The sequence below is a fragment of the Convolutriloba macropyga genome, chromosome 11, assembly GCF_964194025.1.
Source record: "Convolutriloba macropyga chromosome 11, txConMacr16.3, whole genome shotgun sequence".
Taxonomy (NCBI): Eukaryota; Metazoa; Xenacoelomorpha; order Acoela; family Convolutidae; genus Convolutriloba; species Convolutriloba macropyga.
The window spans coordinates 2967522-2983886 of record NC_134478.1 but is presented as its reverse complement, the minus strand read 5'-3'; the positions used below and the strand labels follow the sequence as shown (position 1 = coordinate 2983886).

The window sequence follows — 16365 nt, the reverse complement described above, 5'->3', positions numbered from 1 at the left end:
AGTTGTTCAATACGAGTTTTCTAGAGTTTATGCTAAATTTCTCAGAGTTCAACCGTTTTTGTCAAAAGTGGGACAAAATGTGCATTTTAGCTCAATTTCCATTACTTTGCCGGAAGTAGACATCTTGAAACTGCAGTCATATTTTTCGCATGATCAAAAGGAGAGCTAACTGTACTAACGCTGGCTTTGAGAGCCTTTTTGAAACATAATTTGCCAGTTTTTTGCAAATTTCAACTCGATAATTATACAAAATCCCTTGTTTATTTTTCATTTATTGGGAAATATGTTTAAAAGTTCAATTAAATCGCAAAAGTTTGAACAACTGATTGTTTTCTTAGACGCACCGCAATGTCAGGGCTGATCTTTATTGCACCATTGTATGTATCCCTACGTTAAAAAAGAAAGAATTAGATTTTAATGGGGCACCGCATTCTTCTTCAAAATATATCCACATTTAAAGATTTTTTGTATATTACTGACATATTTTAAGAAGTCGGTATTTACAAAAAATGAAGCACAACAGACATATATTGGGGTTTCAGAATTGAGCTCGTGTTCTTTTTGGCTCTGGCCAATTGTTTCCGTAAAATTTTGTGGACTTCTTATGGTTTGCTTTCCTTTTTAATACATTTGTAGTCTAATGACTTAGTCTCCTCAATCAAATATTCAATCGACTTGTTATGAGGTATAAGTGAACCTAGACAATGCTTTCAGTTGTTGTCTATTGGTTCTTATTGCTTTAAACATTTTTGTTTTAAGAAAAGAATTTTTCACTTCCTGTGAGTTTTTGTTCAATGTCTGTAACGGTTATATTTAACTAAAAGTTTCCTGGTTTTGATACTACAATTTTTTCGAATTTTTTCAAAATGCTTAAGCATATTTCCACATTTCATTGATTCATGCGGATTTTATAGGTTTTTATTTTTGCCTGCGTTTGTCATTGTTCGTTTTATCATAACTTAACCTTGATAATCATATGTCTCAATCGCTTCCCCAGGACCTATAACTGAACCTATTTGAAGATTTCATTTTTAAGCTATTTTTTAATGACTTTTTAAATCAGGTTCTCAAAGAAAAACATTTTTTTTTTCAATTTTCTTCCTTCTGCTCTCATTTTTGTCACCATGTAGCTCAATCTCAGTAATAAAAAGTCTCAAATAATTTTGTCGATTCAAACTTCTTTCTCTGTTAGTTTTATGTTTTGACTTATGGCTTCGGTCTTTTATTTTCCAAAAAAAATTGAGGTATCTATAAGGTTAAACTTCTGGTTCTCTTTTTTGCCAACTCTACGTGGTCCTTTTGTATGGAAGACCCAAGAACCGTTGACGATCAGATGAGAAGCATTTACAGGTCTGGCATCAAACATCTTATAAATAAAGTGCCTTGAACAAGGTGGTGTCGTAAAAGTGTTTGCTAAGTTTTGGCATCTGCCTGTATTTGTCGTTATTTTGTAGTCTCGTGACTTAGTCTCAATTTATAACAGGCCCATCGGCTTCCTGAGGCGTTGTAACTTAGTCCATCTCTTTTTGTTGAAATCTTATGTCTAATATGATGTAGTCGTATGACGTACACGTATAACGCACACTCTTTTTGTAGTCGTCATTACACTTGATAATGACCGGTCTCTTTTGCTTCCTATGTTGATATAATTGAAGTTTTTATTGATTTTAGTTAACATCTGAAGATAATAATAGCTGTGAAATTAATTGTTTTCAGTAGAAGAAACGTATTTTTGAACATCACGCCTCTTTGCTCTTTTTGTCGACTTGTTACTCAGTCGATCGGGGACAGGTCCCACTTTTTTTCTAATGATGTACAGGTTAATTTGTTTTGCCTAAATTTTATCTGATGCGAGTTTGATTTTGTGATGTGTTTTTAGTATAGACATCAAGTTTGGTTTGTAATTAATATTTGTTATTTGATTACTATTAATGTCTTTTCTAGCAGTCCTATTAACAACAACTTCCATCTCATCATTATTTGGTAGCCAATGAGTTCAAGAATGTGGATGAGCGGGGTGGAAACATTATGTGCGTACGCACAATACCGAGCCAGCTTGTTTAATTTAAATTATCAAAATTGACTGCCCTAAAATTTTTCCCAAAAAGTATTTCACTGAACAAAATCTATATATTAACATCGGTAAATGTTCTAAAAAATTAGGGATAGAAAATAATTACTATGGTCGCGAATTGGAGATCTATTGATTATCTATTGATTAAGAAGGTATCTCTCACACAGTCTATTTTTAATTTTCCTTTTTGTTCAGAATAGTTTTACTAAATACCAATCAGTCGGCAAATAAAATTATATTTTTTATACAAGTGGAAACTATGTTTATAATTGTATATCCTTATATTACACATCATATTTGAATGACCTCGATTTTGTGATTCTGGCAAAATCTTGCAAGATAACCATCTGGTCTCCACTTGGGCAATTGTGGCCCATATGGTGTTAAAACTTTGACACTGGTCAAATTTTGATTACCGTTTGTCTATAACAGTAGTATAGTGTCCTTAAATTTTCACAAAAATGACAAAGAAAATATATATTTTGAGCATGTCTCATTGCGTTGATGTATTTTTTTTTTGCTAATTATTAATCAATAAATTAGAAATTTGTGCTTTTTTCTGAATTGTCAAAATTTTTGGTTGAAATAGTTTCTTTAAAATAAGATTCTAACAAACTCTGATTGTCAAGTTGGTAAATAATTTTGTGTCATCAGATAAGTGACGGCATACAACAACGGTAGTTCTTAGAAAATCACTTCTACAAGCCCAATTGTTGGTGCTCCGCTTTCACTGTTGCCAAGTTGTAGCTGAGAAGTAAAACAGTCTACCGTTTTGGAGTTTCAATTCAATCTTTTCGTATTATGTAGCAAACGATCAAAATCGACTATAAATCATCATGAAGCAACGTTTAAGTTTTGGCAAACACAGCCACGTATAAATATCGTACGTACCTAGCAACGTAATAACATTGGTACGATAATAGCAACAAGTGAGAGTTTAGACGGCAAAGTCTTTTTGCTCATTTAACTGGTATCAGTCTGTTTTTGATAATTGTGATCAACGCTGGTCACCATTCTATTCGAAACCGTGCAAAAAACCGAAAATTATTAAGTTCAAACGATTCTTACTTGATAGGTTTATTTAATAGGTTTAACGAAATTATGTTATTTGCACTTTTTCCGAGCTTTGTACCTAAATTGGAACGATTTCTATGCGTATTTAAATACTGGATTCTGATTGGCTAAGAAAAATGACGCATTTTGGTATATTTCTCGCTTAGATTTATTTAGTTCCTAACATCCTCCGGCCCAGAAGAAGATGCTGGGAGAATGGGTACTAATTTTACAAGCGGGCGAACGAGCGATCCAGAGGACGTGCGCAATACGGCGGAGCGTGCGACGCTGTCGGAACCGTAACGGAGTTCAGTGATCCGAGCAGTGGGGTAGTAACCCCTCGGGTTGGTTTCTTCAACTACCCAAACCAAATCACCGGTCTTAAGGTGATGGTCGGCAGGCGTCTGCCACTTGGAACGTCGATTCAGCGCCGGAACGTACTCTTTGATCCAACGAGACCAAATAGCGTTAGCGTAGGACTGCGCGCGGGCGTAACGTTTACGGTGATCAAACTCGTCTACGCCAATGATGGAAGGGAGACTACGTGCTTGGTTACCGAGGAGAAAGTGATTAGGTGTTAATGCGCCTAGGTCGGACGGGTCGGCGCTTACGGGCGTTAACGGGCGTGAATTGAGTGCATGTTCGACCAGGCAAAAAGTGGTACTTAAAACCTCATCTGTGAGGCGACGTGTTCCAAGGATTGTGTAAAGTACGCGCTTGAAACTACGTACTAGCCTCTCCCAGATGCCACCTTGGTGTGGCGCACTGGGCGGGTTGAACCTCCACTTGATGCCTTTGTGGGCAAGTTCTTCAGCGATGTTGATGGTGTTCCACTTTTCGATGTTCTCGCGTAGTTCTTTTTCCGCGCCAACAAAGTTAGTGCCATTGTCTGACCAAATAATGGCCGGTGTACCTCGACGTGAGACGAAACGCTCCACTCCCATTACACACGAACTGGCGTCCATGGACGGAACAATTTCAACATGAACGGCACGAGTGGTTAAGCATGTGAAGAGGAAACCCCACCTCTTCTCGGTTGTCCTACGCACAGTAACGTAAAACGGGCCGAAGTAGTCGACCCCAGTGTTTGTGAAGGAGGAGACTGGTATGCGACTCTTTCTACTGGGAGGTCAGCCATGATTGGTTGGATAGTGGCGGCTCGAAATTTTCTGCACGTAAGGCAGTTAGATTTAATGGAACGTAGTGAGGAACGTTATTTAAGGATGGTATAAGGTTCTTGTACTTTAGCCCGCAGGTAGTCAATACCTTGATGATGATGTTTAACGTGGGTGTGCCTAAGGAACATCTTTACAAAGAAATGGCGCGCGTCGGGAACGATAGGGTGTTTTACATCAAAATCAACTTCAACCAACCGTTTGATGCGGCCAGCCGAACGAATTAGACCATTTGGTCCGACGAAGGGTGAAAACGGGGCAATACGGCTACTCCGTTTAACGTGTTTGTTTTCCAGGAGATCTTTCCTTTCGGAAGTAAAAGATTCTCCTTGAACGAGATACTAAAGATGACGCTCTGCTTCGTCAAGCTCAGTGGGATCTATGATGCTACCATCGGCATTACGGTAACATTCGTGTGAGGGTAACAGCCGGAGTACGTATGCTGTTATCCGAAGCAAATTCTGATAAGAACTGTACTTATCAAAGGGAATTAAATGCGGGGGTGGTTCCTTAGTTGACTTGGTTACGGATGCGGCCAATGATGTATTGGTTTCGTCAGTTTCCTTAGTTACTATACCAAGTTTGATGTTTTTAACTACTTCGATGCTTGGTTCGAACGGGAATTCCTTGGTTCTTAAGAAATCTGGACCCCTCACCCAGCTACTTGATTGCAAAACCTCAGCGGACATACCACGAGTACCGGCATCTGCTGGATTATCGTTTGAGGCGACGTGGTTCCATTCGTCAACGCTAGTGTGTTCTAAAATCTCGCATACGCGGTTTGCAACAAATATTGGCTGCTTGCTTGTGGAGTTGAGCCACTGCAAGACAGTAGTGCTGTCAGTCCACATATAAACTTTGTTGACATGCACAGTAAGGGCTCGACAGATATCTTGTTTCAACCGAGCGGCCAGTAAAGCAGCTTGCAGCTCTAGCTTTGGAATTGTCATCACCTTCATAGGTGCTACGCGAGCTTTACCCAGGACAAATGCAAGCTCTGTTTTTGGCCCACTAGAAGTGTTTACTTGGGCTCGGAGGAATGCAACAGCGCTGAAGACCTCTTGGGAACTATCGCCAAACATGTGTAGTTCCAGGTGTTTAAAGTTTCCCGAAAAGTAGCTCCTTGGTATAGTGATTTCTGCAAGCTTGGGTAGTTCTACACTCCATTCGAGGAACCTTTCAACAGTGTCTTTTGGTAATTCTTCATCCCAGTGCTGCCCGCTGACACGCCAGATGTCCTTTAGTAACAATCGGGCACCAACAGTAAATGGTGCCACTAGGCCGATGGGATCAAACACCTTAGACACTAGTCTCAATACCAAGCGTTGTGTTAAAGACTTAGTTACAGTACTGGAGGTACCCCGACTCACAACTAGAGTATCATTGTTGTGATCCCATTTCAACCCAAGCACGTGCGAAGAATCCTCCTTAGATGAGGCAATTACTTTTGGTTCGGTAGACTGAGTTGACCCATCAATTTGATCAGCCAAATTTGGTACATTGCTTACAAACTTAGTAAGCTTGAACCCACCTAGATGGAGAAGTTGCACCAACTCCTTCGATCTTTGGAGAGCCCTCTCAGGTGACTCCACCGAATCCAAGTAATCGTCCATGTAGAAGTTTTCTAGGACGGCTTTGGTTGCTTCCGGGTACTGAATAACATTGTCTCTGGCCGTGCGTTGCAGTGCATAGTTAGCGCATGTGGGCGAGTCTTTAGCCCCGAATATATGGCGCGTGTATTGATACACTACAACATTTGTTGTCGGGTTCTCCCGCCACAAAAAACGCAGTGATGGCTGGTCACACTCAGGGACACCCACTTGGAGGAACATACCCTCAATATCTGCGGACACGGCGAATTGATGCTGACGGAACCTAAGTAGTGCGTGGATTAGGTTTTGGAGCAGGTCGGGGCCAGTGCGCAAAGATTTATTCAAAGAAGTACCGTGGAACTTTGCTGCACCATTTAATGCCCTACGCACTTTCCCCGGTTTGTTCGGATTGATTACGGGATGATTTGGTAGGTACCACTCTTTATTCGACCGCTGCTCAACCTTGTGAGCAACAGGGACTGTAATCAAGTAACCTTTTTCCAAGTCTTCACGGATGGTACTAGCATAATTTTTTTTCAATGATGTATCTTTCGAGAGCCGCTTTTCGAGAGACTTGAGTTGTACCAGTGATGAAAAGTAGTTATTCGGGAGTTGGATGTTGTCATCAGCCCATAACATACCGACATCGTATCTTTGGCCGTTATGGAAGGTTGTTGTTTCAAGTATTTCCTGCGCGCAAGCATCCGCTGCGGATCGTGGGTCAACTTGCTTTAACGCGCCGTACGATTCCATATCATACCAAGATTTAACCTGACAAGCTAATTCAAAATCCTGTTCAATACTGGCTTTGAAACACACCGAGACTAAACTTGAACTTGAGGGGAGTGGGCCACTTAAAACCCAACCTATGGGTAAGCGGACGGTGAACGGTGAGCACTTTTCGTCGGCTGAAAAATACTCTAACGGGCGGATGGCATGGTAGACACCCTGTCCAAGTATCGTCTCAATTTCTCCATAGCTATATCTTACTGGATCTAGAACTGCCAAATGTGGGTAAGTTTCTTGCATGGACTTGACGTCAATGATGTCGGAACCTACGTTTAATGTTTCCCTCACGTAGGGACGCACAGTGAATGCTTCGAAGTCTTGGTCTTTATGAGGTGTCACAGTCAATTGAACCACCTTTGTGTCTGTGAGTTCTTCCGTGTTTATACCCTTGACGGTCAGTTTTAATGCGGTACCCTGCAAACCGAGTCTAGCTGCGAGACTATCGGACACCCAAGAGTTACTGCAAGCGGTATCGCATAAAACCAACGCCGTAGTACTAGTACCAGAAGGATTAGTAACTTTCAGTTCGGTGACCTGAAGGAGGCCTTTGACATCCGTCACGGAAGACAAAGTGATTGTTTTGCTTGGTTGCTGTTGACCAGTAGATGGCCTACTTGTACATGCGTTCGACTTCGAAGTATCGATGTTGTTGTTTGTTGAGGGTTTAGCTGGAAAAACCCTTTCAGCTCCATGAAGTAAGGTGTTATGAGAGCTGTTGCAACCATCTTTCCTACATTTACGGGGACTTGGGCATTGCCTAAACATGTGTTTATCACGCAAACAAGAGAAACAGAGCTTTGCCTCAGCCACGACCTTGGCTCTCTGTGTGGGGGTCTTTTCCTTAAAGACACGGCATTCCCACAACCGGTGGCTGCCTTTGCATACAATGCAACTAGAGATTGATGTTGCCGGAGATCTCTGTTGCGGCTTAGAGTTACTCTTCTGTTGCGTATTTGCAGCAAATGCCTTTGAAGCAACTTTTGAGCTTGTTACTGAGTTGTTGGTATCCTCAGTCCTTGCTTTAGTTGAGGTATTCTTCATTAAACCGTGCGCTTCGGCCTTCTCTTTCAACCAATCGTTAAAATCGAGAAGGTTAGGTTTCACCCAATGCTTTTTGACCGTGAAGAGTGACCATGACTCCTTCATGTTGGGTGGTAGCTTCTGTACGGCAGTGTTGAGAGGCGCAGCACTCTTTAAATCCGAATCAAATGACAGCGATTTAAATACCCCGACAAGACTTGAAATGCATCCCGAGTAGTTAATGATGTTATCGCTATTATGCATCTTCAGTGGTGGAAAGCTGTTGAGTTTGTCCAAATGTGCACTTTCAACCGCCTGTGGTTGGCCAAATTTACGTTCTAAGGTCCTCAGTGCGTCTTTGTACATTGCGCCGCAGTAGGCGAACTCAGCTATAGCTGTTTTAGCTTTACCTGTTACGAGGGTCTTAAGGTATGTCAATTTTACATCATCAGTTAAGGACTGAGAGTCAATTGCGCTTTTAAACTGACCATACCATTCATGCCACTGTAGAGGATCCTCATTGTATTGGGACAACTTCCATTCGGGTAGTGGGTCATTCCTCTTGCTAGATAAAGCGTCAGTGAATGCCTTAATCAAGCTTGCATTTTCAGATACTGGCGCTGGAGGCGTGGGATACGGTGGGCCACCCCAACACAATGGTATCGGAGCAGTATGCCCGTATGTTGGATGTATAACCGGCGTGACGAAAGGTGGCGCGATGTTACTAGTTGTACTAAAGGGGTTAACAGGGATGCTACAGTTAGCTGCGTAGCTGCTATTTGGATTATGTTGTGCACTCATTTGCAAGATGGGATGGCTGATGGTGGGGTTAGCTGTGCTTGGGGGTAGGTTAGATTGAACGTTGTTATAGACGGTTGCATTATTTTTCGCCTGGTTTACGTTTGGGAGAATATTTTGAGGAAAACGCCACAAATTATAATCGGATTACGGTTAAGGGGAAGTTTGGGTGCGGTAGGGCAAGGTAACAGGCGGGCTTGAGGTGAATGGACAATGTTTTGTTGTGGAATGTTGGGGACGGATAAGTATGTTGCTGTGCTCGCTGGAGGGGGCGACGGAATCACGGGAGAATGAGGAATAAATAGATGTTGAGATGGGAACACGGGAGGCGGGTTCACGAGTGGGTTTAGAGGTGGAGGGATATTATGCGGGGAATGGGCAATAGGGACTTGTGTTTGGGGTGGAATTACTTTGAGATGGATTCAGTAGTTGCGGAACATGATGCATCGACATGTGTAATTGACCAGGCACACTGGAGCTTTTCGGACCCAAGAACTTTACTTGTGGGTTTGTTGAAACATTAGGTACAAAAATGGAATTAGTTGGTGCCATAACGGGTGTCGGTGGCCGGGGAGGTTGCATAGGTGGTTGAGGTGGTGGGAGTGCGACATTTTGTACGTCGACTGGTACTTGGTTCACTTCACCACTGCCTGAGGGACTATGTGCCCTTTGATCAATGAGTGATTGCTGCAGTTGAGCCTGGAGATATTCCCGATACAAAGCTTCCTGCTGGGCAACAGAAACTGCAACTCCTGGCCGTGTGTACTGAGAAAGCATTTCAAGATGATGTAAGTTATCGGCAACATTACTTGGGTTTTCTGGAGGATTACTAGGGGAAGTATCTTTAACAGGAGGGTCGGCGGTTGCTGAACCAGGACGAGAAAAGTTTAACTCACTTGAATTACCTGCTGGAAACGAATTTACCCAATCCTGAACAAGTCCCTGACTTCTATCTGATCCCCTATCTTTAAACAAATTCACTTCACTTGAGTGGTGACTAAACAATGAATGATTATCCATTAAATCAGCCTCATCCAATTTAGCTGCTGCAACACGCTGGCGGTTGTCTTCCTCCAATTCCTGAAGTGCCATCTTTTCCCTTTGTATTCAAGCTCCTTTTTTCTCATGGCAATTTCGTGTTTTTGTTTAGCGAGGCGCATGGCAGCTTGTTCTTGTTTCTCGGCCGCTTCGCATTTTAGTTTTGCCATGAGAAATTCATGTTTACGCTGGCTAGACATTGATGATGTTGTTCGGCGTGAACTTCTCTTAGATTGGCCTTGAGGATTAACGCCTTCACATACGGTGTCTCGGTCAGCAACTGAGTCAATATAGCTTCTAGCCGCAAGCAAGAACTTATCATTGTTCTTGGTTTTATCATCCAACCATTGCTCAAGGAGAGGGTAAATTGAATCTGGGTTCTCCGCTTTACTGGCTAAGTCAAATAGTTCTTCATTCTTCTGCACTAGTTTACTGAAAACATCCTTCAACTTAGAAACCAAGCGTTCAACTTTAACCTTCCTGTCTTGACGATTTATGGCATCTGTGATGTCCTTATGGATGTTACATAAGTCAGATTCTAGATTAGATCTTGCATTAAAGAGCTTTTTCAATTTTTCTTGATGTTCGGCCATGATTTTGAAATGGCTAATTTATCAATGTAGAGTAACTTTCAACCAAACACGTGGAATGAGGGTTATACCGAACCCAAATGACCACGACTTGATAATCAAGACGTCGAAGAGCAGAAAAGAAGTTACCGAGTAATGAATTACTTGGGGAAAGTGAGTAAGAAATTATAGATTGCGTCTAACGTGCTTGAAAGCAACGTGAGACTAAACAGGAACACAGGCAACCGGGGGAAGAGGACTGGGTGGACGAAGCACGACGAAACGGGAAACGAAGCGGACGGGGCGGGAAGGACGGGCGAACGGCGCGCAACGCAACAGAGAACGGAACGGAACTGGCGAAAACGCAGGTAGTAAACGGGCGACGCAACGGACGGGACGGAAACGCTGAACGAGCGACGCACGAAGAAACGAGACGGGCAGAACGGAGGCGTTGAGCGAGTAGCGCGCAACGAAACGGAAATGCGGGTCGGAACGGGCGGGAGACGATTACGCAGCGAGCGGGGAGGTCGAGAACCACTATGCTAGCAGACCACAGCAACAAACTTAACCAAACAAAAACTAGCCGTAACTCCAGAACAAACTTAAGTCACACCCTAGGGAGAAGGAGAGATGCTACTGCAAGAGACGAACTAGCACAAGTCAATATGAGGCTTAACATATGAAAATAACAAACTAAATTACGGCAAATGGCAGTATACTAAAAGGGTGAAAAGAGCAAGAAAATTACTAGCCGTAACTCCAGAACAAACTTAAGTCACACCCTGGCAATAATCAAACCTAAACAACCGATCAGCATACCAACAATATTAAACAAAGTACAGCAAATGTTAAGTAATATGCAGTGCTTTTGTAGTCAATGAAAGCTGGAAAAGTTAAGAAACAATCTAGCCGTAACTCCAGAATAAACTTAAGTCAAACCCTAGAAGGCAAAAACCTAAACCAACTAACAATCATACAGTTACACGCAAACATACAGCAGCAAAAATCAATATAATACAACAGGGGTGCTAGTAAATTAGTAAATTGGAGAGGTCCAGAAACCAACTAGCCGTAACTCTAGAACAAACTTAAGTCAGACCCTAGAAAGCAACAAGACCAAAGCAACTAACCAGCATACTAGCTTAATCACCATACTGCAACAAAAACAACAACATACTTCATCACATATAACATACTACATCGAAAATGGGAAAAGTAGCGAAGAAAACGAAAAGCGGAGTTTTGGGAGAGCGACGTTATTGAAAAAAAAGCGGAAAACGGAGAATTGTAAAGTTAAAGAACGAAAAGAACTCGGACAAAAAACGGTACATGAACGAGCGACGAAAAAATTATAGGAATTTGATAATTTTTTCTAGGCCGGAGGTTGTGAAAAGTGAAAATTTTAACAACTTTTTCTGTTTAATGAGTTTCACTCAATTAACGAACCTATTTGTTGAGAAAATGATTTTTTGACAAATTTGTCAAAACTTTATGCATTTGTCCAATTTTTCTCAAATTTTGGTCAATTTTTTGCAAATTCTTGTTTACGGAACGGTAATCCAGTAAACTGGACGGTTTTAAGCTCGAAAGTACGATTTATCAATATTCGGTATTGATTTTCTAAATTTTTTTGATTTGCCTCAATATTGACCAAAGATTTTCAAAATTGAACAATTTAGCATTATGTGCTCACATTTTTTTTCTCATATTTTGTCTGAATTTCCCAACTTTCAGCCAAAAATTTTCAAAATCGATGTTTTTTTTCTCTTAAAATGTTTCTCATCTCCCTTCTCCGAAAAGGATTGTATTTCGCTGAGACTTGTCAAGATACTACTACTTGCTTTTCTTTACAATCTGGCGGAAAAAGATTTGTAGGATTTTAAGTCTAAGTATATATAAAGGTTTCTCAGCTCCCTTTCCTAAAAAATATTCTATTTCGCTGAGACTTGTCAAGATAGTACTACTTGCTTTTCTTTACAATCTGGCGGAAAAAGATATGTGATTTTTCAGAGGCTTTGCTCTAACTCTGAGCCTCAGGGTCTTTAAACTCAACTGTGAGGGTTATTGGTGACCGATTATCCATAAATTAAGCCAATACCGTTAGAGATCTTGTTAACGCACTATATCTCTAAATATTTATCAAATTTTCCGTTAGGGGTTGGGTTTCTTTTTTGCCGTCTGAATTCACATTAATTTACTGCAGAATTGAAACTAACAAACGTTTCATTTTTGTTCACCGAACTCTGCTGTACCTGACCTAGCTCTCTGGTCCAATGTAGGTATCATGGCCTCTGCTCATTCTCCGTGTTCTCTTTGGGCGATTTCGCTCTATCCTCGTTGCTCGATATCAGCACCCAATCTCCAGCTGCCAGCTTCTGTTGTTCCTCTCCTGATGCAGGCAACACTCCCCCACTGCGCCCCTGAGAAGTCAATTCTGCCACTGTCTCTCTCGGTGTGTTGGCGGCGCTCAATCGGTGAAATGAGGAAAGATAAAATAATGAGGGACAACTTCGCTCGCTTCAGAACTGCTGGGATGAAAGTGCGCTTGTTTCAAATGGGATACGAGACCACAACGTCATTGTCTTGCACTCACTTTTCAACAATAAATCTCGACATCGTGTCGATAACTTTGACTAGTAATTCGCTTTCGCTCTATAGACAGTAAGGAGATTAGCCGGTGTAGCCGCAGTTCGCTGTAGTATCACTCTGTAGGTTGATTAACACACACAAACTTTGCTACGGTTTACAAATTGAACGGAAATCTTTGCACAAATGTTTAATAGAAAGTGTTCGTAAATCGGGAGCGGTACCAAAATGTAGCTGAGAAGTAAAACAGTCTACCGTTTTGGAGTTTCAATTCAATCTTTTCGTATTATGTAGCAAACGATCAAAATCGACTATAAATCATCATGAAGCAACGCTTAAGTTTTGGCGATCACAGCCAAGTATAAGTATCGTACGTACCTAGCAACGTAATAACATTGGTACGATAATAGCAACAGGTGAGAGTTTAGACGGCAAAGTCTTCTTGCTCATTTAACTGGTATCAGTCTGTTTTTGATAATTGTGATCAACGCTGGTCACCATTCTATTCGAAACCGTGCAAAAAACCGAAAATTATTAAGTTCAAACGATTCTTACTTGATAGGTTTATTTAATAGGTTTAACAAAATTATTTTATTTGCACTTTTTCCGAGCTTTGTACCTAAATTGGAACGATTTCTATGCGTATTTAAATACTGGATTCTGATTGGCTAAGAAAAATAACGCATTTTGGTATATTTCTCGCTTAGATTTATTTAGTTCCTAACACAAGTTGAAGCGTTTCTCCGCAAAACTTTATGTTTTATCTTTCATTTGAATAAGAGTATGAACGGCAGAAACTCATGATCACGTGAAAAAGGAAAACATCAGCAGAAACGCACAGCTGAGTATCAAAATCATGCTGAGCAATGTATGGTAATGAAGCAAAATTTAAGAAATAACTTGCTCAAAGATGAAACCATGGTTGAGTTAAACATTTAGACCAAACTGTCAGAAAAATTGCGTTGAACTATTTTTAACCAAAAATTAACGAATATGAATATATTTGTTTGCTTTCTGTGCATTTATCGAATAACCCAGTATTCTTTGAGTAAAACATCGATGCACTGAAATTTATGGATTAATTTCTGTGGGGATTACTTAAGTCGAAGTGTCAGTGCCGTTTCAGCACATTATATGCACATATGCGCTGAAATGTGCTAACATGCGTTGAAATGTGCTGAAATGGGCTAACATGCGTTGCGATGCGCTGAAAGGGCCCAAAATATTCAAAATTCAGCTCAAAATCCCTAAATAGTACAGGGATTTTGAGCTGAATTTTTGAGCTCAAAATCCCTCGAAGTGTCAGTGCCGTTTCAGCACATTATATGCACATATGCGCTGAAATGTGCTAACATGCGTTGAAATGTGCTGAAATGGGCTAACATGCGTTGCGATGCGCTGAAAGGGCCCAAAATATTCAAAATTCAGCTCAAAATCCCTAAATAGTACACTGATATGCGCTAAAACTGTGTACGAAATGTACTGAAATTTTATCGCAATTGAGAGCCTATCAGCGCATTTCGTAAAAAAAAGTTTCGAAATATAAAATCAAATTAAGTGTAAAATGTGCAGAATATCTTTGACCGAGTTGGATACGAGATTGCAACGACACTTGGGGGCGAAGTTCAAGACTGAGACAACGCTAGGATAGCATGGAAAAATTTAGATGAATGTATTGAAACCTTCTGAACTGTTATGAAAATGTATCGTATTTCTTACACAATTTTCAAAATAATGGGTAGATTTGAATCGACTCGGGTAGAGTTGAAAATTTTTTCTCCCTTTGTACGAATTGAACCAGGACGTTATGTTCTTTTTGTTCTTGACCTTGTCCGTTTTATTGAGAAACTATTATCGTACTTTTCTGTTGATAACTGCGGATGACCCAGTACAATACCACACACGATTTCAAATTGCTTGTGATATTGTACTGGGTCATCCGCAGTTATCAACGGAAAAGTTTAACACGCATTAACAATTTAAAACCATATAATTGGCAGTAAAGAGTTCACATTGGTGGTATTTTACATAGGAAAAGTTTCCTTTTCCTATTGGTAAGATTTAGCAAATAGATTTCAATCCCTTGGTCATCCAAAAAAAGAGTTTTATTTTTGAAATGCTTTGAAGGGCTTGAACACCCCACCCCCCCCCCCCCCCCGACAAACCTTTGTGGTATAAGTGAGGTAATTACGGGTCGGAGTATATACGATGAATGCTTGCTAAGCTTGGGAGGGGGGGGGGGGGGTTTAAAGGGAACGACCGTAAATAATATTCTTCAATAAATAGCAATGAAAAACATACCATTTCGCCTCATATAATCCGCCACCGCTAATTTCGCCTCTTGTGAAATCATGAGAACATCAAAGGTCATTTGGTCTCTTCCCGTCAACACATTGAACGAACACTTGGCCGAATCTTGGTACACATAGGCTAAAGGTCGAACAAAGAACCTGTCAACTTTGGCGTGTTTCCACACTGTTAAATGACCTTCACCGAACGGAATACTGTCGTAGCTTTCTGGTGCCAGTTCAAGGTCAAAGTAACCACCTTTTGTTATCGAATTTTGGGCACTTTTCTGCTCACTGGGTTTCTGTTTTGGGAACTTTTTCTTCCTCGAACCCCCCCCCCCCCTTCAGGTATATTATTGGCCTGCACAATTGATATTTTACTTTTTATAGAAATAAAAAGTATAGTTTATAATAGCTATCCCAAACACGAATTAGTTTGTTCACAACAAATTTCACCTAAAAAAAGGGGGTGGAGGAGGAGAAAACAATTCCCTCTTTCGCGTCCGTCAGAATATTTTTGTCTTCTTGTAATATTGACTTTTGAGATTGATCAGTACTTTCAAGTTGTTCGTCTTCATATTTGAGAAATCTTTTGTCAATCTTCTCTTCATTTCGAATATCTTTCGATAATGCTGCTTCATTCCATGGCAAGAGTAAGGAAGCAGTGAATATCAAAAGCAAAGCCATGATTGGAATTGAATGACTGCAGACAAGGAACTGTTTCGTTTCCACTGTAGAATATGACCGTCTATAATTGAGAATTAGGATCCCCCCCCCAGTTTTGTGATCATATAACTCATAGGCCCCCAAAATTATACCGTAATGTGGGCTATGATTTCGTGATTGGGGGGGGGGGGGGGTATAATTGAAGACCAGAGAATTTTACGCCAATATAATGGTATATGCATATATATTATAATTAGGAGCAATAATCAATGTAGCATAATATCAATGCATTCGTTTGGTCCTATCGACCTATGGTAACAAACACTTTGTTTGCTGAAAATGAAACAGTTGCCATACCTTTCTGAGAAAGCAGCACACTCTTTTTTGGATTCTAGAAACTGCAGGTCACTTCTTTGTCTCTTACAGTTCAAGGGCCAAAAAATTGCGTAAGTGAGGCCGATACGTATTAGATCTCAAAACACTTGGAGGTCTTAAGTGAGAAGAGAAAATTATACAGAATGAAGATCGGGCAAATGGGATCAAATTTTTGACTGCACGTGTACAATCAATGTTACTTGACTTTACAAGACTCATAGTGATATTTAACACCAACAAAATTTTTCTATTTTCGTTTATTCTGTATTTATTGTGTATGTTGTGTTAATAATTTGAACCAATTTTTCTTCAAAAATGCAACTGGTTTTATCATTTGTAATC

General features: G+C 40.6%; 1 protein-coding gene across 3 annotated transcripts in view; it reads right to left on the bottom strand.

Moving 5' to 3' along the window:
* The window catches only part of LOC142349327 (uncharacterized), a 27165-nt gene extending 11013 nt beyond the window's left edge, over nt 1-16152 (bottom strand). Inside the window, exons 1-3 of one of the 3 annotated variants that reach the window (XM_075400803.1) lie at nt 16006-16152; nt 15477-15730; nt 14996-15286 (exon numbers count right to left, since the gene is read on the bottom strand). In XM_075400803.1, coding sequence (XP_075256918.1) covers nt 14996-15286; nt 15477-15669 — 484 coding nt within the window. In that variant the 5' untranslated portion in view covers nt 15670-15730; nt 16006-16152. The remainder of the gene's footprint in view (nt 1-14995; nt 15287-15476; nt 15731-16005) is intronic. The other 2 variants (XM_075400802.1, XM_075400801.1) reach the window with 2 other exon arrangements.
* Between the last annotated feature and the right edge of the window lie 213 nt (nt 16153-16365).